A 25,622-nucleotide genomic window follows, 5' to 3' on the forward strand; every position below is an offset into this window, starting at 1 on the left:
CATCTCTGTGAGTACCTGATGTTTTTGTTTGGAGGGCTATCTAGCTCTGAGTACCTGATGTTTTTGTTTGGAGGGCTACCGTGCAATGAGTACCTGATGTTTATATTTGGAGGGCTATCTAGCTCTGAGTACCTGATGTTTATGTTTGGAGGGCTATCTAGCTCTGTGAGTACCTGATGTTTATGTTTGGGGACTATACAGCTGTACTAGCAGGACCCTCACTGTGTGTTAGATGTGGCAGACACGTGCTCCCAGCTTGCGCTGTCCTCAGACAGGGTGGAGGGGCGTGTCCTAGCTGGCTGGCCCCGCCCCCGGGAGTTGATATAAGCCGTGGCCTCGGCGTGCTCCCAGCACAGTGTTCGCTGGCTGGACTGATGACAGCATGACTTTCAGGCGACTCAAAAAGCTACAGCACAAGGAGGAGTATGCTTCACCCCCGGACCAGGCGATCTATAGGGACAGGGACAAATATGACCCCTATGCGGCTCTGGACACCTACCGGACAGCAGACATGTACAAGGCATTAGCGGTGTCTGGGGGGACTCTCCCTAGAACCAAAAAGGTAATTCACAAATAATTGCTGCTGTTTTATTATTAGTATTTTAATTCACCAATACTTCCCGTGGAGATTGATGGCAGAGACCCTGGTGATTGCTGCCATGGTTCTGGGTTAACTCACTGCCTATCCTGACACGTGTTATGAAATCCTCCAGGAATTGAGGGGTTAATTTACCATGGATTAGAGTGATTCACGTATCCGGAGTATCTCTGTAATTACAACCTCTGGACAATTAATGCTACATTGGGTTCTAGAACGTCCCCGGGTTCCACGTTCTGTTGTCTTCTGGTGTCCTATAGGATGGGTTCTCTCTCTGGAAACCCAGCAAGGGTTAAACCGCAGGACCCCCGCCACTTGGGGGGATGTGATCTCATTGTTTTCAAAGCACTATTGTCTTTTTATGTGGAGTGTGCAGCTTCTTTGCTTGTAATGCGAACAAGCCTGCTCTCTCCCTCAGCCGGTTTACCTGAGCAGCTCATGTCTGCTTCCTTTAAATTATTCACTGTTTAACTTTCAATTCCTCCTTTTCGAAAACATATAATTTGATGTCTATATAAATATCTCTACGTGTATATAGATCTACACCCCCACCCACCTTCATCTCCAGTTGTGTATATATACCCAGCACTGTGTTGGAAATAAAGTGTGTGTGTGTGTGTGTGTGTGTGTATTTATAGGGAGCTATCATTACCCTGTCCCAAGACACTGATAAATCTCAGCTATCTGTAAATGCTTGGTTTATTCCATTGCCAGTATCTGAATTGACTGATACAGTATCATGTAAGTGACCATAGTTATTCGTGGTTTACAATTGCTTAATTTCTACATCTTGTTGTACAACATTGTGGCGTATGTTGGTGACATATACCTAATTAACGCCTAAATGTATGTGAGCAGGACTTTCTTTGCCTCTTGTTTGTTCCATATGTGAATTGCTTGTCAAATATCCCTATTTTATAATTGTAAAGTGCAGCAGAATATATTACTGCTATATCTAGATGCTAGTAATAAGTGGTCTACCTTTTATTGTCTGTCAAACTATAGCTTTATTCATCATGTGACATCTTGTGTTTTCTGGTAGTCAGTAACTCTAGGGGGTTTAGTACTTCTGTAACTGATCCCTATGGCTGTTAATGTGTTAATGGTATAGCTGTTATCGGTGTTGACTTTCCTCACCTCCCTAGCCATTAGCTGTAAACTGGTCCTTCCAGAGTATGCTTGTTTACTAGTCTGGGAAGATGCTTTCCTCCCCCCCCCCCCCCCCCCCCCCCCCCATTTGAAGTCACTTTGATAAAAGGGAAGGGATATATAACAAACCCCTGATTAATGTGCAGTGTATGTAAAGTACAAACTATCTGCTGTCAGACTGGTGCCTAGATCACTGAGTTGTGAAAGGCAGCCAGAAGCTACAATTACTCAAATATTGCTTAGTGAAGCATAAAATAGTCTCTTACACGTTAAATAATAGTCTCTTACACGTTAATTATCATAGACCTCTTGCAGGATAATGGCATAGGATAACCAAATTGAGCATTTTTGCTTAAAAAAAATAAAAATATCTAGCATTTTAATGGAAACCAAATACTGGCACATTGACAGTTAAAAAGTGTTTTCAATGTTATTTCTTCCGATAATGGCTAACAATTGTCTAATACCTTCTAGCAGATGTTAAAGGTTATGAATGTTAAACATGTTGACTTTAGAACTGTATTGCAAAACATAAGGATATATTTCACATTAATTATGTGCCAGTCTATAAACCCCGACACAACTTAATTTTTTCGTATTTGGTTTCAAATTTTGGGATATTGGGATTATCCATTTATACTATAATGAATGATCTGTGCCAAGGTGATGTTTTATTTGGTTGTTAAAACTGCATTGCCATGTGGCAAGTGCATGGAACAAGCACACTGGTAGGCTGCTTTGCATTTTCTAACAATGCGCCCACATTATTTACTACATAGCAAAGTGCTGAATGTATCTATTGGGATATTGTAAGGCTTAGATAACCAGTGAGCGACACAAATACTGCCGGAACTCGTTTTCCTAGTTTTTAGTTTTGATAGGTGAAATTTCAGCCATTCCTGAGATTGCCGAATGGCTTACATAATGTTAAGAATATTAGAATGCCGGCAATATGTAGATAAACTGTTAGTCTTCTGAAAAGCCACAACTAATTCGGTCAATGTGTACCGGGTCTGCAACAATTAACTGCATGTGTCTTGATAATCTCAATGAAATGTTTGCAATTACTAATGAAGCTGCCATTCACAAAAATGTGGTTGAGAAGATCAATCTCAGGTTGAAATATTCTTTGTTTACACTTTGCTGGCGTTGACGGTAGCACATTTTAACATCCCCTTCCTTATTGGGGCAACTGCAATGCAATTAGGCAGTTTCTCACAAAGTGCTCCTGCACCCAAATACTGTGTGATTTCCCATAATGCTAAGTGTTTGTTGCAACATTGGTAGTACCATAAAGACGATATTTGCCATTGAGTGTAGTTGTATTGGCATTGTCATGTGCTTGATAGGTGCATCTTGGAAGTGAAATTCACTGGTTGTCGCTGTGGCTCAACTAGTAGTTTTGCTGAAGTTTGGGTTTTTCACCACTCATTCCTGTTGGAGTACTAGATTTTGTGCCACCTGCTTATCTTCATCTTTTCTTGTCTAACTGGCATGTCCTGTTGTCTGACGATGTGGTTGAGCAGCTCAAAGTATCATTGAAATGTACCATAAGAGCCCTGATAAAGACTCTAATGACTGATCCAATAACAGAAGGCATATCTTAAAGTTGCCTTTTCAGTGTTAGTCTAGTTTCATTATTCCTTATCTGAGTTACACCTGTTTGATTTACATGCCAGACTCCTAGTTTGCTCCTGAGATAACAAGCTGTCAGTTAGGCAAATAATTAGCCATCTACAATGCACGAAACTGGAATATCGAGTTTCTGTTTGAGTTAAAGCTAGTTCCTGCAAGGTTCATTTTACTATCAAATGAAGGACTGGTTATTTACTTATTTGTGTACTTCGATAGGCTGCTAAGGTAAGGAGAAAAAAAAACTTTTATATATATATATATATATATATATATTTTTTAGTATTTAGTTTTACTTTTGAACCTCAAATATTGTGATCAGTGAGACATCACTTTGTAAATGATGATTGATGGGCAGTGCTTCAGGTAATTTTCCCAGCAGGGGAACCACATATTAATTCTAATAGACTAGTTTGTAAGGAAACACGAACTGGCAAAATATGTTAGTGTATAAATACATTGATTCCTATAGAATATCATTGGAGACAGGTGCTTTTATTTTATTTGCATTATAGCACCATCCTTATGTTACCACAAGCTAATGGAAAGCTGTTTTTAGAAACTACAGTTTTCCCACGGGTTTATATTAAGTTTTACCTATAGTGTATCTTTCCCCCCATGTTTATGGGACGTGCTGCTAACCAGGTTCTGTTCCAGATTATCTTTACTTCCTGTAAATGAGATACAGTGGAGGTGTGCACTACAGCTGACTCTTTTAAAACGTCATGCTTTGTTGTAAAATCGTGTAATAACGATCAAATGATATTTGCTTTGTAACAGAATTGCATTTTTGCTCTAAGTTGTGCCATCTTGTTCACTGACCTCCTTGTATGTACAGTAGATATTGGTTGAAGAGAAGTGTCTGTATTCTGGTCATCTTGATACAGAGATAAACAATGGCAATTAGGAAATTAGCAAAGACATTCAGACAACCCCTAATCCTCTGGAGCGGTAGAGTAAACGACAAGTGCACACATTTGCTGACTTTGTGCTGTCTTGTTGTGCAAGTTGCTAATGGCCAGATGCCTGCTGACATTTGGGGTTGGGAGGTTGGAGCAGGTCAAACAGAAGGTAACTGAATTTTGGTCTAGTATGTTTCCTCTGAAATTAACAGAAGATTAGAATAGTTAATATGCCATCTAAAATGCCTTAAAGGAACACTATAATGAAAAGAAACTAAAATAGTTTTAAAGGGTTACCATAACACTTTTTAAAATAAATCTTTGTAATTTGCAATGCTTTGGTGGGCATTAGTAACTAGGTCCCCCCCCCCCCTTCTTAAAAAAAGTGCAAAAAATGTTCTTAAACATGCCTATAATACAGTGCCAGGCAAAGCTCCAGATGCTAATCTCCACGTTTGTCAGAGGACACCCCTGGCCTCGGGAGGCCCAATCAAATGCTTCTCAATGATTTTATTTGTCCGTTTAGCTATCTTATAGGGCAATTGTGTTTTTAAGGCCGGCAATGGAGTAGGAAGTTTTTTTTCTTTAAGTGTTTTAAAGCGGTGGGGCCTGGGGCAGTGGAGAGCAATGGTTCTCCTTGCAGGTGCGCTGCCTACAAGGGAGAAGATAATTACATCTGTGTCTAATGTAATTTCTACCCAGAATTATAAGGGCGCCCGGAACAGAGTTTTCGGCTGCCTAAGTAAATTGTCCCAAAATGTGATCTTATGATTATATTTCTGAATGTGCAGAATTTCAAGCTAAGACACTGCATATACATATATATATAATCCTATCACCATGACCACTATAAGCCTTTTGTGTTATCTGAGAAGTGTAGATTTAGGCACCGTCACCTTAGCAGCAACTCAAATAAAAAAATCCTTTCAATTTTACCTGTAATCCGAAATCAAGCCAGACTCTTCACTGCAGTGGGATCCACTTGCTGCAAAGTCATAAACCTAATATCTTGTGTCCGATCAAATGCTTCTCAAAGAGAAGCATTGCAGACGTTCAGCGCACGTGCAGTGATTGCCTAAATTTGCCTATACAGTACTTCTCTGAGAGAACCATTGCATCTCATAGTGAAGTACTGAGTGGCCACTCAGTGTTTGCAGTCATGGGGAGAAAATTAATTTCCATCGAATACCACAATATAAACGCTTTTAATGCAAACTTTGGAAAAAAATAAGTTGTGTGGTTTTCTACTGTTGCAAAAGCAGGTAGCAGTCTGCTTGTTCACTTTAGAAATCATATTGAGCCAATTCTTAGATACAGGTTACAGTTGGGGATTGACAGTGTTTCCCAGTACGTATTTGGCATATTTGTACAAGTGGCTTTCTATTTAGCCATTGAATAATCCCCTCATCCTCCTTGTGGATGTTAATAAAGTGGTTGAACTATCCTTTAATTTATATTTAAATATTTAGTCCCCATTTGTGACTAAAAGCAAACTATTCCATTTCTGGTAATTCATTGTGAATTAGTCCAGTGGTCCCCTCATGGACCACCAACAGTCCAGGTTTTTTCAGTATCTCAATTTGAATACAAAAGTGAAATTCATAAATCCTGGACTGCTGGTTGGGCCATGAGGACAGGGTTGGGGACCACTGAATTAGACAATTGGTTCTGTGCTCTGTTCCACAACCATCCTGCTGTAAGGTGCATCCATTTCTCACCAGTAGCAAATAACTTTTGGGGGCATAGTGTCGTTAAAATGATTTGACGGAACATACAGTAATATTCGTTTAACTGGAAATAAAGTTAGTAAGCAGTGTGTTGAGGACTGAAGTACATGTGAAATGGATTCATAATACAATGTCTGCTTTATATGCAGCGAAGAAGTTACATTAACAGTTCTGGTCAAATCTAAGGCTTTACTACACAATCTGTGATGCTGGAATAATCTTCTGGCACCTTCAGCATCATGCAAAAAAGTAAGTTTATTGCTTTTCAAGAATAATGGGCAAGTATGATAATAGAGATTAACAAAAATACGTGTGAAACAAAAAAATCAGTTTTACACCCAAATCTGCACATGGAGAAATTAAAAAATATTTTTAGGTTTTACTTTTTTAGCTGTAAATGCATTGAAGAATTTTGGTGTATACATCTCTGATATTAGTTATGTAAATACAAACATGGAGACCGTATAATATAGAATAAAAATTGGTGATGTAACGCAGTATTCACACCTACTATGTGTTGGCTCAACTCATTTGTTAAAGAGCCATGGTCATGCTCAGTTTAATCGGAGCATGACCATGACGGCCTTTTGGTGTTTTGATATATCATTAGGCATTGCTGAAGCAAATTATGTTCTTTAACCCCCTTAAGGACCAAACTTCTGGAATAAAAGGGAATCATGACATGTCACACATGTCATGTGTCCTTAAGGGGTTAAGCATCACAGGAACCATAAAGGATTGTCCACAAACAATGGGAGATAGTGCCTCTATCACATCTTTTCTCATCTCAGTATGAAGTATAATCGGGTAAAATACACCCTGTATTTAAAAGCTTGTTTGTCTCAGCAGGTACACTCTCATAGAATACCTGTAAGGAATATTAGTGGCTGGTGTCCCCCCCCCCCCCCCCCTTATGATGTGTATATATCTATATTCATGCATCCATCCAAAATACCAGAGTATTGCCGTGTGCAATAATACCTTTTTAATGGACTAACATAATATTTCAAAGACAAGCTTTCAAGAGTTTTTCTCTTCCCCAGGTCTGAAGCAAAATTGATCAGTCTGATCGAGTTTAACACGTATCAGTTGTTTTAAGTGTTAAACTCGATCAGATTGATCAGTATTGCTTCAGACCTGAGGAGAGAGGGACACTCTTGAAAGCTTGTCTTTGAAATATTATGTTAGTCCCTTAAAAAGGTATCATTGCATACTGCAGTACTCTGGTATTTTGGCATCTTGTCTAGTGGACTAATACGGCTAATCCAATCTACACTGTGTGTGTATATGTGTAATATCATTATTTTTTTAATTTATTTTTTTCCCACTGGTGTCTGCCATGGGGATGAAACTTGCATAACTCACTCATTTTCGGAGTTCAGAGCAGTTTCCTGTCCAGTTTCTCCTTATACTCTTCATTTATATGTACCAAACATTTCTGTATGTAACAAACACTATAGACTAATCTCCAGAGTGGGTACAGGGGGTACTTGCCAAGCTGCTAAACATATTTTAAAGTAAGAATAGTTGTTCCTTCACGATGTCCCATTTTCTCTCTATTTTAGTTACCCACATTTCTTTTTCTGAATTTGTTGGCCATATAGTCTTAAACAACGTCCAACCAACAGCCAGGAAAATCAGTGACGTTGGCTCTGTTTAAACCGGCCTAAATTTTCCATTGTTTGTGGATAATCTTTTGTCAGTTTTTGGGTTCTACATCGGATGCTGATGAAATTGGCTCCTGCCATCTCGGTTCATATGTCCACAGCTTGAACGGCTTATTTACTGCAATTAATCATAGCTGCAGAGTGATGTTGGCACAAGCGACCCTTATGTGAGGTGACACTTCTTGTATTTCATTAAAAATTTTTTTATCTATAAATATACAATAGGAGCTCCTTTTTTATATTTGCAAGCACGTACAAAGCTGTTATGTTTTTGTGATAAATAGAAGACATTGCACAGGCTTTTCTGCATTGTGGGACACACAGCAACAATGTATCGGCCCCAATTTACTCACAACTGTGATAATTGCCATTCTCCCTACACCCTCCCACACACTCACACTTCTGCTTCTACTGAGGAAAACAGAAGCCACCGCTTTCTCTGCCGGGTTTTTGGCTCCCATGAGCTTCCTATCCAGTCCTGTGTCAGTTCCCATTGACCATTTGCAGTGTGTTGCTGAGCTAACCTTTTTTGTTAGAAGTGTGCCAGATCTTGGAAAGTGTTGCATTAGCTAAAATGCACATCAGCGCATTGTTGGAACACACATGCTATTCAGTTTGGACACTGAAGGGGTTAATGCACTTCATAACTTATTGTCAGCTACTAGAAGCCCACGTGAGTGGACTTTGAAAAAGACAGATGCTGTTTTTCTGCCTCATTGTCACCAAATCATCAATACCATTATGAAAAGCCCTGTGTAATATTTAAGACCTATAATTGTGCTGGGGGGAAAGTTACCTGGTGTCCTGGGAGAAATTGTGCTTTGACATTTTGTTTTTAAGTCATTATTAGAATTTCAATGATATGCCTCAAAAACGTACAGTTAGCTTTGCAGCACTGACAGGTTGCTGTGTATTAAAATAAAATCCATTGCACTATTGTAGTCTAAGAATGTAAGGTCCAGGACTGGACAAATAGCCTGATGTGTGCAATATTTAGTCTGTTACCACCGAGCTTTGCGTATTGCACATCTTACTCCAAAAACCATGCTCTGCCTTTCCAGTAAAAAAAAAAAGCATTCATTTCAGTATTTGAATTTATTAAACTCTTTATCAACTCTTCAATCCTTCAAATTAACTTTTCCCACTAATTATGTGTTCGTTTCTTTCCTATTGTTTGTCAAAAGGCCATTGTTTGTCTTGTTCTTGTGTAAATCACACCTGTATTGTAAGTGTGGCTCGACCAATCGATCCGCCCTCTCCCCCCTATTAGATTTAATTTGTCAAACCCTGTGTCTTTCAGTTAATACAATTTAATTATCTCTTGTGTAAGCTTTTAAGGTTCTTCCTGTGGGGAACAGATGGCTTATAAACTTGGATCTGGTGGTTGCTCTGATGAGAAATCACTGGATCCGAATTTGTTCTATTTCGTTTTAATGTGACATTTTCTACAAGGAAGCCTTAACAGCTGCTGCAATACGTTTAAAGCCCGCCTGCCATTTCTCCCTTTGCCTGCCATTTGTGACACTTTGAGGATTTGCTGTTAGTGGAATTGCCACCTGGGTGTGTTTTATTTACAAACTTGTAACAAAAACCGTATCCCCGCACACGTCTTGGTCTCAAAATAAACATTTAGAATAACAAACACTTGATCTCTTTACCTGCCGTGGGTGACTTCAGAATCATTTGGGATTTGGGAGAAACTGTGGCATGTAAATCGTTGCCGTCCTGCTTCATGGTTGAGTTAAGGCATTTTACCATGGCCAATGGGAAATATCAAACAAGATCTGTTTAACAGAGGCTCCAATGAGTTAGCAGTGTGGTCTACAAAGCTTTAGAAAGGGTTCTGGTAAGTTATTGTTGGAATTTGATTTAGGTGTATGTAGTTTTATGGCTTCATTTTGTTATGTTGTTGCTTTAAATGCTATTTAACATTTAAGAAGAAACATTTGACAATAGGAGCTGGAACTCTTTTTATTTTTTTAATAACTTAAGACACACCAACTATTTATAAAAAAAAAATCACAATTGGTTTGCAGTGTTCAGTATCAATGCTCATTATATGATGTTCAAAGGTCTTGAGGAGGAAGCATCTCTATTGACTATGTGTGACCGCTACTAGACGTTTTCTTGGACAAACGTAAAACATTGCGGTTTCTCAAACAATGCTTTTTATGGGCCCATAAAAGGGATACTATAACCACTACATTAGTCTTTATAGTTCTTCATAGTGTACTTTTAGCAATACTTGGTATACCAGCTTTGACTCTGCTGGCCCACAGGTGCAACCCTTGCAAACATGGCATTTCAGGCCATGTGTAACATCCCCTTATGTCCATATCTGTAGTGTATTGCAATGTTTAAGAACAAATTTTGTGTTTCAGACAAACCGGAAATAATTTATCATAAAGCAATAAGCAGTAAATCTTCCACTCCTGATAAAGGTACCCTTCCTTTTCACAAATCTACATTACAATTCAGCAATCCCAACAAAGCTGGGCGTTCATAGTTTCAGTGAAATAACTTTTCTAATGTATCAACAAAAGCGATCACGTTTGCTGTAGTGTATCCAGCAAGGAGAAGGGGGAGTATGTTGTTTACAATGGGGTTTTCCCGTTGAAGTTCTTCTGCTTCATTACGATGTGGATACTGGTCAGACTGGTCTTGAAAAGCCATACGGGTTTAGCTCTGCAGTAAATAACTGAAAAACAGAAGCCAGGTGGCCTGGAGGTGTATTTTATGTTTTGGAGATCAGATAATCTTCTGCCCAGTCAGTCTGATCCTATTGTATTGGGACTCAAGCTTGCTTGTTTGTGGTTTAGCACCTTTGTGGAAAAGAGAACTGTTTTCTTTAAGTGTTGCTATGTCACTGTTGACAACTGTAGCTGTATTGTCTCTTGTAACGACCGGTCCTCATACTTTGCAGACTGTTTTGATCTAAAGCTGTTTTTCTAAGACTCATTTCATCTCTGTGTACTCTAGGGACAAGCACAATCTACCAAAAATCCTGGCATAGGTACTTTTATCAAGACTTTTATTTTACTTAATTTTATTTATAAAATATTTTACCTGGAAGGATACATTGAGAGGTCTATCGTTTTCAAGTATATCCTGGGTAATACAGGTGTTATTACCAAACTCGTTAATGCATAATCAAGAGCATTCTATATGATCTACATATGTGAGCAATCACTAAACATATAGGTTTTACTTTGATGCTTGAATGTTGTCCTATAAATACCTTTATAACAGGGTGCACTTGCATTGTAAAGGATTCCAAACATAGAATGAACTTCTTGTGTATTACCATTGTAGACGGATCTTGTAATGGTTTTCCTGTTATTATGGGAGTTTTAGGCTATGCCTAGTAAATGTCTCCAGTTAGCAAAAGTCTCCAGTTAGCAAAATTAAATCCAAATTTTGGGTCCCCAACTACATTTGAATAGTTGTTTTGTGGTTGACAGTTTCTCATGTTCAGTTTTAAGTATTCTCACGTTTTTATTTCTTCCATTCCTGCCCACGCCTGCATTAAGACTTAAAGCCCCTATTCATTTATAATAAGGGCATTTATAAGGGCCACACTTTTCCCAAAATATGTGACGCTCGATTCAAGTTGTGAACCTCTGATCACACAATGGTAGAAATTGTCTTTTGAAATCCACTGCGAGTTATTAAACTATAAGCTGGAGGTTATGAAAGACTTTTTGTGACACAGGATCTTGAAAGATAAATGGTTCTTCTCATAAACTTGTGCATTGGATGTATGTTAATACATGGAAATATATGGCATTCGTGCAAGAATCCTGTTCATGTAAAGCATTGTCTGAATGTGCAATAGATGCAAATTTTGAGGCTTTTGTCATATATGTTGGATGTCACTTTTTTTAGGTTAGCTATCTGCACAATAGAAAGGATTCTTTACTTTGACCACCTGTTCATTCCCCCTCCTTTTTCTTTGACAACCATTGTTTTGTGCTTAATTTAACCTGCTGCATGCCAAAGATGATCTTTGCACTAAACTATAATCCCCAACTGCCTTGCACAGTGGAAAAATATTAAAAATATAAAGTTTTCATATTGCATTTCTATAGGGATCGTGTCAGTAAGTGTACAAACAAATCTGCACACAATTAGCCATTTAGCATATATAAAATGTCTGATCCCTGATTGACCTATTCAGCCAATCGTACTGTCTGGATTATTGAAGATTAGCACTTTCATAGACGTCTGGCTGCCAGTTTGTGCTTAATCCATTTGATATTACGGTAATCACTTTAAGGATTAGTACAGGGTGGGCCAATATTCAGAGTAGGGCTTGAGGAGTAAATAAGTTTTTTTTTTTTTTTTTTTTTTTTTTGGGGGGGGGGGGGGGTTTATTAATGAACCAATTTTAATGATATTGCATTCAAAGAATGCTTAACGTATGGAGATTTGTTTGACTAGGTACAAAAGATTACATATTTTAAGTAAGCTCCATTTGCCGCCTCAAAAAGTTGGACTCTTTCAATTATAACATTAGTTAACGTTTGAGGCTTTAGCGCTCGAATTGCTGCACTGATATTCTGCTTGAGTTTCTAAAGTGTAGCAATTTGTTCACATACACCCGCTCCTTCAGACATCCCCACAGGTAGTAATCAGGAGTTTAGAGGTCGGGCAAACATGATGGCCAGCTGATATTGAAATTATCAACTCACTAAACGGTTGTCTCAGTTTTGATACTATAATTCCACTTTTTTTTACTAGTCGCTCCCTCGTGAAATTACCCATGATCAGCCTCCCAAAACTCCGTTATATGCACCTGCAATAGGATAATTTAACTACTAACAAATACGTTCTTTACTTGTCAAATTCTACTCTGAATTTTGGCCTATCCTGTATATTCGGCAAAGATGATGGTGCGGATATAATTTGGTGTTTTTAAGGTGGATCTGTCACTTATTGCAGTTAGAAAATACCCAATTAATATAAAAGAAAACTAAACTATGAATTTCCATTTGTATCAAATATTCTGGTATTTGATACAAATGCTATTAGGAAAGAATTAAATACATTTGTGCCTGAAATGTCATCATATAAGTATTGACTGTATATAGAATACGGTAGTTAGTATTGTATTAGTTATTTTATATGCTTAAACCTGTTTGTTTCTGTTTTTTTACTTTAAGGGATCTTCAATGGGTTGGAAGAATATAAGTCAGCCATCTGAACATCAGAGGTAAGGTTTTCGGTGTTACCTCTGTCCTCATTTTGTTGTTGGTTACCTCTGTCCACACTTTAACTGTTTTAGTTGAGATGTCAATCTATTGTTTAGGTAACTAATCACTTGACTTTTATTTTTTTTCACACATTGTTGTTATTTTAGCTTGTCTTCACTCAAAGCAAAATAATGCTTATCCCTTGTCCCTTCCACATGTACAAAAGTGCAGTGGAAGATTTAAACATGAACGTTCAGAACACTTCCTAATGTAAGAAATGGTGGACAATACACTGAGCCATCCTTAATTTAAAATGGGGTAATAAAATGATACCATTGTGTATTTGGACGACCGTCTGCATTAATGACAAAGTAGTAATGACGCAAGCAAGCCCCTCAATGCAGCGGTGTAAAAGACTTGCATATTTTGCCCTTTATTATTGCTACAATAAAGTGTTGTTCATGCAAAGAGAATGAAAAAGGACAAATTCTGTGACTTTTACTTGACAAGTCAAGGCCTCAAATATTTTTGAAAGAACAATGCGGATAATTGTTAAATATGCGGTATACCCCACTGGTTTTAGAGAAGTTAGATTCCACAGAAATTTGCATGAACTTGCCATGGAAATAACCCCTTGTAATATGAAATGTATTCTGCTCTGCTGGTGTTATCATTGACCGTTTGACAATTTTATTTTATTTCCCCTTTCCTATTTAGAAAAATTGTGACATTGGAAAAAGAGGATTCAGAAACGTTTGGGTTTGAGATTCAGGTACAGTAAATACATGAATTAAAAAAAAAAGTAAAATTAAAAGTTTCATACTTTTATGTTTGTGTTGTATTGTTTGCTGGTTTACATGAAGTAATGTAAATTTTTATCTTTGGGTTAACTCATACGTATTTGCCAAAGGGGGCGGGTCAAATGTGCAAGCACTGTGAGTGCATTAGGCCATCCCAGAGGAAAGTATTGTATCAATGCTTTCATATGGGGATTTTACGGAGCTACATGTCCTCATGCAGAACGTGAGAGCGTCCACAGTCAGCAAACAGTCGCATAGCCACCAGGTAAGCGCCCCTAGTGGCTGTCTGGAAGGCAATCTTAGTCCTGCAAGATAATTATTGCAAATTATCTGGAACTGCAATGTTTAACGTTGCAGGACAATGTGTGACCGGGGCACTGCACCCAGACCACTTCAATGAGATTAAATGGTTTGGGTGCCTATAGTGTCCCTTTAATTAAGAACTAGTGCAATAATGTAGAGCAAATTTACCACTTTTTTTGTTTGCAGTCTTCCTCTTGTCACTTTTTTTGCTATACATCCTTTCACTGCTAGCTCTGGTCAGGTTGCATTTGTCTTCCTTAAGCCTGCCCATGTTCTTTTAAATAGATCATTCACTAATGTGGATTTAATGACAAAGCAACTGGATATTCTGTGCAGCAAGTTGTGGAGTTATTCACAAGTACAAAATGGCGAGGTTTGTAGGTTTTGTAAAACTGGTTCTGTGATGGCAAGTGAGAAGATTTCAAAGCCTTAAAGGGACACTATAGTCACCAGAACAACTACAGCTTATTGAATTTGTTGTGTGAGTAGAATCATTACCTTCAGGCTTTTTGCAGTAAACAGTCTTTTCAGAGAAAATGCAGTGTTTACATTACAGCCTAGTGATAAATACACTGGCCACTCCTCAGATAGCTGAGATACAGCTTCTTCCTCTATATATTGAATGGCAGTGCCGCACTGCCATTCAGTGTCTCCACCCTCTGCATGCGGACACTGAACTTTCCTCATAGAGATGCATTGATTCAGTGCATCTCTATGAGGAGATGCTGATTGGCCAGGGCTGTGTTTAACATGTGCTGGCTCTTCCCTTGATCTGCCTCCTTGACAGTCTCAGCCAATCCTGTGGGGTGTCATTGTTATTGGCTCAGTCCGCCATTTTTGATGTCAGCAGATAGAGGCAGTTCCCAGGCAAAGGGGGGCAGAGCCAGCAGCTGCTGATTTTAATACAAGTAAGATTTTACTATATTTAGGGAGGCAAGGGGTGACTACATGGGGTTTATACAGTTTTGTGTTCCTGATCAGATAGTGTTCCTTTAATTATTTTAAATTTTTTATAACCCGATTATTGGTTGGCTACTAAATTGAAATTATTCAATCAAACTGGTGTGTGCTTTTGTCCTGACTAAATATTTCCTGTTTAACTTTCACACTTTGTTTGAAAAAATTAAAAATAAAATCAGGAGCTATTTTAATACAACTGCATAGGAATCCTTTTGAAGACAGAAGGTGAAATAAGTGGTTAAAATGTGAAAACCCCTTACTGGCTGCTTAATAGCACTGCCTGTAAATGAGTTTTCTATTTCACGTACATGCAGTAGTCATGACTGTAAGGTTTTTGTGGGTGCTATTATTAAAACCAATATCTAGTTCAGCTTATGTTTGCTGAACAATCGCGAAGCTCAAACATCTGGTGCTGTGTTCAGCTTGTACGGGTTCTGGTCCTGGTTGCTAGGACATGGCCAGGTACCACCTTCTATGGAGTGTTTGGATAGTCAGGTTTTTCCATGACCAGCTGTGATCGTCTCTTTGTATGTTTCCTGTTATAACAATTGTCTCATATAAGGATTTTTAATGCTTACAGTGACAGACGCCTCTAAAAAAAAAAAAAAATGAATAAAGGGATATTATAGACACCAAGACCACTTCACTCAAGTAATCTGAGTGCAGTGTACCTGTCCCCTTAACCCTGCAATGTAAAACAATGCTGGACCTCTTCACGCTTTGAGTGGGGGATGTACAGAGGCACACTGTAGTGCTAGACTAGGAATATAGTTTTGTATTACTAACCAGGGCTCGAGTCCTGCAGGAACGCATGGGAACGGCGTTCCTGCACTTTTTCCAAAGCAGGAACGCCGTTCCCGCTAGTGATCCTGCAGGACTCAAGCCCTGCTACCTGCAAACAGGGGCCATCACACGCTGTGTTCCCTCTCCAGCTCTAACTCTCGCGAGACCCGGCTGTCAGAGCGTTGCCACGGTTTACCATGGCAACGCTCCGCACAGGCGAGTCTCGCGAGAGTTAGAGCTGGAGAGGAACACATCGTGTGATGGTCTCTGTGTGCAGCGGCTGCCTCCCTCCACCGGACCACCAGGCGATCTCCCCCCTCCCTGACAAGGTAAGAAGCAGGGAGGGGGGAATAAAATAAAAAAAATATACACACATAAAGTTAAAAAAAAAATGCTTCCTCCCATCATCCAGCGCACCCACATCATCCAGCACACACACACACACACACACACATTCCAACACACACACATCATCCAGCGCACACACACACACATCATCCAGCACACACACACACACATCATCCAGCACACACACACATCATCCAGCACACACACACATCATCCAGCACACACACACATCATCCAGCACACACACACATCATCCAGCACACACACACATCATCCAGCACACACACACACACCATTCAGCACAAACACACACACCATTCAGCACAAACACACACACCATTCAGCACAAACACACACACACATCATCCAGCACACACACTGCATTCATTATACACACTCTGCACTTACTACAAACACACTACATTCATTATACACACTCTGCCATCACTACAAACACACTACATTTATTATACACACTGCACTCACTACAGACACACTACATTCATTATACACACTGCACTCACAACAAACACACTATATTCATTATACACACTCTGTACTCACTACAAACACTACATTCATTATGCACACTCTACCATCACTACAAACACACTACATTTATTATATACACTGCACTCACTGCAGACACACTACATTCATTATACACACTCTGCACTCACTGCAAACACACTACATTCATTATTCATACTCTGCATTCACTACAAAGCGCTACATTTATTATACACACTCTGCACTATATGCATAGGAGTGTAATTTAAAAAAAAATAAAATTGGGGGGGGGGGGATCTTTGGTGAGTTCCCACACTTTTTTCCTCAGGACTTGACCCCTGTTACTAACACTAGTGTTCCTTTAACTCTGTTCTGCCAAAACTCATTGGTTACACTATACACATACAATATAAACTTGGTTTCCGATAAGGGAGCCATGACCCAACCCCCCTCCTATTTATTCAGTAGATTCTTTTGATGATGTCACTGGGAGGAATTAAGTGGGTGTTCTTTTTTTTAAGGCTGTTTTCTTAACTTAATCAGTATTATATTTATGTCATTATTTTTTGAGGCTCTGTAAAGTAATTATAGAGAGATAATATACAAATTGCTATTTATGTTCCTGTATAACATGCAAAAAAAAACATACACCAATGAGAAGCTGGAGGTAATCAAGGGGAAATAACTATTGTGCAACGGAGTCTTGACACTGCAATAAATTGGAAGTAAAATATCTCCACCCATGTCCTTGCATTGCGTGTCTGTTCCTCATTTTGCAATGATCTTTTTACATGGCTAAGGCACTTTTTATCTTGGAGCCTTGGTACTGAAGTAAAGGTTCAGATTGACATTGTAACTCTAAAGAGCAGCTTCCTGTTTTATATATAGTGTGCTGCAACATATTCAGTCTGTGGTGATGGTAAAAATAAACTGTGACTCTTATCATAATTGGATGTTTCTTGTGTTAAAAAAAAAGTTTGTTTTCTATTTTTTTTTTTTTGATTATCACAGGATTTTATAGTAAAAGTCAGCACTTCTTGTGTTGGTTACAGAAAATCCCCTGTAATGGTGACTTGCACCGGATACGTTAATGCTGTCTGCCAGTTATCACGTTTATTCCAAGCATTGACCTCCTTTATCTTCTGTTCTTGTAAATGTTGTGTAGCATTCTCACCTTAGTACATTAGTGTGGCATGAAACAGTACCACTTCTGTCCACCTGTCCATGTACCTGCAGGTTAATAACATCATAGAGCAGATAGCAGTTGAGCAGGGTCCTCTTCAACCTATTGTTCCTGTAAGTTTATTTGTAATTGTCCTATTTATAGTTAAATCCCCCTCTCATAATATTGTAAAGCGCTACGGAATCTGTTGGCGCTATATAAATGGCAATAATAAATAAATAAGTTAAGACTGGATGAAAAATTAAATTTTACTGTGGCATAAATCGGTGTTCTAGCCAGTATACACTGTTCCTACACTGGTAACAAGATTAATTCCACATTATTTTCCACCTTTAAAGCTCACGTCTACGCATCTTATATTGGAATGTCCTGATAACATTATTTTTCTATTTTTTTTTTTTTAAAGACTTATGGATTGCATCATCAAGACAAGAATGCAGTTGAGATGTTTACTTTTGTATGTCGGGTACATGATGGAAGTCCAGCTCAATTGTGCGGTCTCAAAGTTGGTAAGTCTGCTTTTGCCAACCATTAGTTCTAGATTGGGTTGAATCTGTAATTGGATATATATATCAATTAATATTTCTGGGCTGTATTGGGTATCATGTGATCTGCAAGCGTCATCTGCATTCCTCCCGTTAATTGATAGTTCTGCCAGCCTCACCAGGAAGCCATTAAATATGATGTTACTGTAACTAGAATTTTACCTTCTATTGTTCCATTTAAAAATGAAATGGGTCAGAATGATGGTTTATTTGGAAAATATAATTTCCTGTTTAAGAAACACTTCCTGTAACAGCAATATCTCTGAAATGTTCATAAGCCACAAAACAAATGTTTCTTTGCAAATCTTTATCAGTGCAACGCTCTGTATTTTGCATGTCTGCCTTAACCACCAGTTAGTTTGACAGGCAATGCATACTTTTTTTTCCTTCAAATTTTTTCATTTTATTTTTAGCTTTGTCAGCAACTTTTACTAGAGAATTTCACTGTCAGCACATTTTTTTTTCCTGAATGCTAACCTATTGTCACTTTTAGGTTGTGTTTTCTTGACAATGAGACATATGCTAACTTTTTTGGATGTTTTACAAATATGCATTATGGTTTCACCAGAAATGATCAGATACACATCCCTCCCCAACCCCCACCAACCCACTCTCGCTATGCTTTTTGGCATTCATTTGATTGAAGTTAAAGAATTTGTCTACGGTTGGATTCATAGGAGTTTTTATTACGGCACACAAGGCGTTAAATACAAAGATATTGGAATACAAACAATGAACGCAGTTACAAGTGGGCAAGTATCTTGTGGTGCAGTCACTATTTCTAATGGATGTTATGGCAAATATACGAATACCAAAACCTAAGGAGGGGGAAAAAATCCCTACCTGCTAATATCCTTAGAATATAAACTCGTTGGAGCAGGGCAATCAACACTGTGCGTCCAACTTGTCTTATTGCAAATACTTGTCTGTTAGCCCACCTATTGTACAGTGCTGCAGAATTTGTTGGCCCCTTATATAAAATTATACTATGATAGTGCTACCCTACTATGTATGTTTGTTTCCCCATTTTCATGTCATACAGTTGTTCACCATTATCCTTCCCTATTCAAATATCCTGGTTTAGTAGACAGGCTGTCATGTCTCAATGTGTTTAGATTTTGTTTGAAGATAGGCTTTTCCACAGTTTAAGGGAGGTGTATTCACTAATCATAGAGAAACATGGCATCCGAAGTGCAAAATATTGTTTACGGTTATAGATTTGGAGGCCCCCATCCCCCCATATGTTTAACATTTTAGTTGTCAAATTGCAGCAATTCACGGTTTAGAACAGAGAATTTGCTCAATACTGTGAATGCTGTTAATCAGTTACTGTGTCACAGTGAAGATTTCCTTTAAGCGATCTTGGACAGGTATGTTATTTTAGACCTTAGCTCCTGGAAGGAGACAGCAGTCTCTAAATATGGACTTTTGGAACCATTATACTGCTGCTGCAGCTGTAGTCTAAAGCTGCAAGAACATGTTGTGTCTAAAACTTAATCCTGCCTGTTATGTTTTGTATTTTTTACTGATCAAAGGTTCCTTCAATCTGTTTGAATTACTATTTTTTAAGCATATAATCTTCCATCCATAGCCAGTGTTTGTTTGGCTAAAAATGTGTTCCTTTGAACAGCATTGTGTTAATGTGAAACGCATGTAAGGAGAACCCCCCCCCCGCCTTCTATTGGAGTCCCTGTTGCCTTTCTACATTATACAACATGTTCTGAGCAGGAAATGAGTCACTCCAGCAAAGGATTTGGAAAGAGTCTCCAATTGTGTCCATGCTGGATTGGATAGAGTATAAAATAATGTTCCCACTTTTACGTTAAGTTGCCAAATGTTTGCAGAGTTCAGGAAATTCAATGAAGTATTCAGGCAGTTTCATTTTATCCCTCGAACTCTTATCTCCTCCCACTGTGTCGGTGAAAGTGGTCTGGATGGGGGGAGTAGAGAATCACTGAGGACTGAGTTGGAGAAGTACACCTTTTATTTTAGAGCTCCAACATGTGCTGCAGTGCTGTGCTTTGCAGAACAAACTTGGCACTCACTTTACTGGCCCTCCTTGGACAAGTATGGTCCGAACATGTAGAACATTTCATTTGTACGGCAATTTTGACTCGCCTTAAGATTTTAAAGTTACAGTGGACTCTTTTTGCTGACAAACAGTGACTTAGTAAAATATAGAACACCTCTTAATTTGTCAAGTGAATAAACATAACTGTAAAGCGCTGCGGAATATATTGTCGCTAAATAAATGTCCCAAAAAAAACTGCTATGATTGATCTTATTGTAAGGTGATCTATATTACTGCACAATGTAATTTATTTTTGTATTTTTAATTTTTTTTTAGGTGATATAATTGCCGGAGTTAATGGCCTCAATGTGGATGGAATTAGACACCGAGATATTGTAGAGTTGATCAAGGCTTCTGGGAACACAATCAGGTAAATTAAATAGATTTTTAGATTCCGGCTTCCCACTTGGTAGCAAAATCCGCAGTCTCAGAGCACATTCTGAGGGTTCTCCTTCATGAAATTTGCTCATTAAAGCAATTTTGCTGTCTGCGCATGAATCTGGCCTATATACAAGGTTTTTTTTTTTATTTACTTGTATATCACCATGTGTCAAAAAGATCAATCCAAATAGAGGATGCAGCACAATTTCTAAAGATGGCACACTTCCCAAGTTTAACTAGAAAGTTATCCAGTTGATTCCTTTGTAAAGTTTGTTATCTTTCCTACTAAAATGACTTCCACTGTAAAGTTCCTGTGTAAACTTGCACTGTCTTATATTGACTTGTCCATTGTCTTGTCAGATTGGAGACAGTTTATGGATCTGCTATCCGGAGAGCCGAATTGGAGGCACGGCTACAATATCTGAAGGTCAGTGGTGTGTGTGTTTCCCTCAGCTCATCTGAATTAGTGGAGTACTGTTATACTGTGAGTTAGGCATATTTAAGTCTGTCTATTGGTATTCTGTAATCTTTGCTTGAGTTGGGTAGACAAGTTCCCAGTCTGAGAGAAGTGCTTTAGGGGGAGTACTTTAATTCCAATTTTAGTTTTCTAATTTACTTTGAGGCTTCATTAACTTCTGTAAATACTGTTAACAACTTTTATCATCAGTACTTTGATTTAAAAATCTGTGGTTAGTGCCTTGAAAACTTTTTGTATACTGGTATAGTCAACCCTTTTGTGGATACTGTTTAGTAATATCTTTATATTTGATCAATCTGCCTCGATACACAGTCTCATGTCCCATATTTGAATTTTTTTATTTTTTGCAGCAAACATTGTATGAAAAATGGGAAGAATATCGATCACTTATGGTCCAGGAACAGAGATTGCTTCATGGTAAGTGCCACTTCTGTCAAACTTATATTCTGAAGCAGAGCTTTAAGTCTTCCATAACTTAATTATCTAGGTACACCGACCCAACAGAGCCCATCTTATTTTTTTTCTTGTGTAGTGCATCGTGAGTTTATGATAGTGTTTGAGCTTGTGTGCAACTTTCCTGTTCCTTAATAAAATGTCACACACACTCCCCACTAGCTCACGGACTTCATGTGAACTCAATACTCTCTAACCCACAAGTATGAGTTGTGATTGGGTACATGCACACAAAGAAATCCTTATTGACTGTGGTAGGCTGTCTTGTAGATAATCTTGCTTTTACCAATGAAAACACATTAATGGGCTGACTTATGTATGTTGGTGTGCACAGTTGTTTCATTCATGTTTACTCATGAATAAAGCTTCTCTGAAGGTGCAGAATAATTATATGTGTTTTTAGAAGGAACTTTACATACGGAGATTGACACCCATAATGTGCTGAGCTTGTTCTTGTAGAGTCTGCAAACTGGCAGGAATATTTAAAGTCAAGCTCCCCTTGCTAATCAAATGGTGTTGAAACATATGTATGTTGTAATGTAGACTATCTTTGGGTTACTTTTATTATTTTGAAAGTTGCATGCCAATGACTTCCGGTTTTAAGAGGTATTCAATTTTTCGCTTATGTTCTCATAAATGTGTTCTGCATTTTAGGACCCTGTCATTGTTTTTTCTATTGACAATAAAGTCCTTAAAGGGATTACTTCCTTTTAATCTGGCCCTAATGTTGTCCCTCTTCTGCATTTTGTTTTGCCAGAAGATGAGGAAGTTGTCCATAAAGCACAGAACGATCCTCCCTACATCTGCTTTCTTCCTCCTTTTCAGCGCATTGTTTACATAATGTTTTGTTTCTGTGGATTCTCTTGTGTAGCATTAATAACTGCACTCCAAAAGCCATTACATCAGTTCATATGTGCACAGAATTACAGATTGCTGCCTATTGTAACAGAGGGTTCCGCGCACTTTGACTTTGTAAAATGTATTAATATTATTATACTGGTTGTAATGGGGCTTATGTGGGGTAAACACTGATTTGGTCACTTATACGTTTTCGTACAGCCTATAAGTAATAGCAAAAATTAAAACCCAAGGTTTTAAAAAAAAATAATTTCCCCTGTTGCAGGGACCCTCTCTGCCACTCTTGTGGCTGTCTGACCTCTTGGGAAATGTAGTACGCAAACATCGCTGCTTTTAAGTATTCAGCACTACTGCAAATATTCTGAGAGCATAAACACTGATTTTCTTGTCGGAGTGGGTTTTAAGGCAGGTCTCTCTCCAGCCAATATTTTAACTACAGTTCCCGTGATCTGGAAAAACCTTCCTTCAGTAGTTTAGTAATATCTTCCTCCACCCTTAGCTGGGATTAATTGTAGAAAGTGTGTGGACCAAATATTGCCAACCTCTTAGTTTATGTATGGCTAATGGATAGAATTGCAGTTGGGGGCATGTCACCATGAATGCATATGAAGTAGTTAATGCCTTTCATATTTTATTTTCTAGGTATAGTTGTGAAGGATCCCAGTGTGTATGACACTCTAGAATCGGTGCGTTCTTACATATATGGAACTGTTCCCGTGTCTGGGAAGGACCCCCTTAATGGCTCTCTTGCTGCTGGGAGTATATGTAGCAGTGCTAGCTGCCTCAGCCACACAGACGACAATGAAGAAGCAGTATATCAGACATGTTATTTCACCTCGGACTCCACCGATGAGATAAATGGTCTTGGCAGCAAAAGCAACGGCAAGCCTTACAAGTCAACACTTACTCGCAGCTCTAGTGTGAAGTGTGGAACCTCTGGAACAACCTGGGACAAGCCAAAAGAACAGAATAACTTTGCGTCCCTTCCCAGGAAAAAGCACAAAAGTTTTCGGAAAAGACTTTTGAAGTTTATACCAGGACTAAACAGATCTTTAGAAGAGGAGGCCAGTCCTCTTTAACATAACATTATAAAAGAGGTTAAGTTATTTATTTATTGTTCCCTGTTTTGGTTTTTTTTGTAAAAAGAGTGAAAAGCCATGTAGTTCTTTTGTTAGACTTTATTGTAATATGTTGTGTTTGGGCAGTTTACCAGAAAATAAATGTTTGGCAAGGCAATGGTTGCCAAACTCCAGATTTTTCTATGAAAAAAGCAGTTTATTCTGATGTTTTCAAGTGTTCAAAGGCTCACACAGGAGTTTTCCTGCCAGCAGGTTTAGTGAGCAGTCTGATTATTTTTCAAGGCAATGCTGGATTTTGCCTAATATAGAATTACTCCCAAGGTCTGCAGTTGATTAGAACTTGGGGTCTATACCAATGTATGCTAACCTATGCCATTCCTGCTGCTGAAGACTTACCCATAATGCCCAGCCAGCCTTAGTGGCATAGGCCAAAGTCAGATACCAATTGTTTTTCAAACTACAACTCCATTGATGTTTTGCAGCTTTAAGGCCAGCAAGGCATCATGGTAGTCATACTTGCACTTTTGGCCACTCCTGGTCTATAGTAATCCTCTTCTGTACCATAGGTGCCTTCACTCTGTTTATGCCAGGGGGATGTAACTGGAGACTTGATGTATTGTGTATTTATTCTCTTTATGATCCAGCCAATGCCGTGATACAAACAAGCTCGGTCTAGGGAGAGTGGGTGATCTTTCTTTGCTTTTCTAGATTAGTCTGGCAAGTGTTCACTCCGACTTTAGCAGCATTGTTGAAAGTGAATGCCCCCATTTAGTTTCCATGTTCCATGTATATAATCTACAGTATTGCTTAGGCAACCTAGGAGTCATGAAACATGGTGGATGGCTGTGATTTTCCTTTTAAAGTGAAGCAGAGATTTTGGAAATCACCCCAAAACCTCACATCCATAGACATAAACAAAATTGCTGTCTTTTGAAGTCGCTGAGCATCTTCAAATATTTTTTTCTGTAGATTGCATTTAGCGTGGAACAGGCTTTCTTCCCAGGCCTTAACAATACATTGTAAATCCTTCCAACTGAAAGATTTTACATCAATTGGGTATCAGAGGAAGTGATTATATTGTAGGAACACGTCGCCACATTTTCAGTAACTACCATTTATGCTACCCGATCATTTTGACCCGAAGTTAAATGTACACACCAGCCAGATGTGCCAGTTCTTGCTAGACCATATACATTTTAGCCACCTGTCAAAGGCAACGGCAAGGCACACCCATGGTTTAATATGCTTTTCATAAATATTGCTGGCAGGGCTATATCTGTTCCCTGTATGGTGTTTACATTGTATGGCCCATATTTGAATGCATTGTCTGTGTATTCATATCAGTATAGCAGCTGTGCAGATGACATCTGGCAATGCTGAATTGTAATTCTGCATGTTTGTTGTAGGACAGGTTTGCTCCAACTGTAAAAAGATGCCATGCCTTTGGCACACCCAGCGTGAATGTCTTAAGCTATATCCTGAATGCCACATTAAATAAATAGTCCATCCATGTTCTGAAGTTATTTAAAAATACACTTTTCCTGAAAAATGGGATAACAAATGACTTGTCCCAAGTTCACACTTTTCCCTAGTGTAATGGCTGCAATATAGTTTTAATGTTTAATTTTAGGACCCCCCCCCCCCCCCCCAACGTGAGTTGTGCCGTATCATTTTATATTACAGAAGAAATGTATTTGGAAAAATTTAAATCGCCCCAAACGTTTAAATCACTTTTATTGCAAAACTGTGAAGCACTCCTGCAGACTTTGCCTTGTATATATATACTCCATATTGACCCTTTTATGTTTATTACAATCCTGTAATGTGTTTCTTGTTGCTCCAAATGCAAAGAACATTAATGGGGCACTCCTAAATTCCTATATACCCAGGCATTTGTGGTTTTGCTTTCATGGGAGGAATGTCCGTCATTCTGTGCATGCGGATTGCTCCCATGTGTGGATGCAGCTATTGCGGACCTCCTTTGACACAAGACAATATGCCAG

General features: G+C 38.6%; 1 protein-coding gene across 1 annotated transcript; it reads left to right on the forward strand.

The window, feature by feature from the left end:
* Positions 1–367: 367 nt before the first annotated feature.
* TAMALIN (trafficking regulator and scaffold protein tamalin) lies at positions 368–25,262 on the forward strand. The gene is made up of 8 exons (XM_063426021.1): positions 368–562; positions 12,838–12,887; positions 13,585–13,639; positions 18,161–18,263; positions 20,647–20,740; positions 21,112–21,178; positions 21,580–21,646; positions 23,183–25,262. Exons 1-8 carry the CDS (start codon positions 383–385, stop codon positions 23,617–23,619), a joined length of 1,053 nt encoding a protein of 350 aa, XP_063282091.1. The 5' UTR covers positions 368–382; the 3' UTR covers positions 23,620–25,262.
* The last annotated feature ends 360 nt before the right edge of the window (positions 25,263–25,622 follow it).

The sequence above is a fragment of the Pelobates fuscus genome, chromosome 1 (genome assembly GCF_036172605.1).
Source record: "Pelobates fuscus isolate aPelFus1 chromosome 1, aPelFus1.pri, whole genome shotgun sequence".
NCBI classification, from domain to species: Eukaryota; Metazoa; Chordata; class Amphibia; order Anura; family Pelobatidae; genus Pelobates; species Pelobates fuscus.

Excerpts from the sequence above, each read along its gene's own strand:
- TAMALIN (XM_063426021.1), top strand. The coding sequence starts at position 383 with ATGACTTTCAGGCGACTCAAAAAGCTACAGCACAAGGAGGAGTATGCT. Across the intron at positions 20,741-21,111 it reads GCTTCTGGGAACACAATCAG|ATTGGAGACAGTTTATGGAT; the intron begins GTAAATTAAATA and ends TTGTCTTGTCAG. Across the intron at positions 21,179-21,579 it reads CACGGCTACAATATCTGAAG|CAAACATTGTATGAAAAATG; the intron begins GTCAGTGGTGTG and ends TATTTTTTGCAG.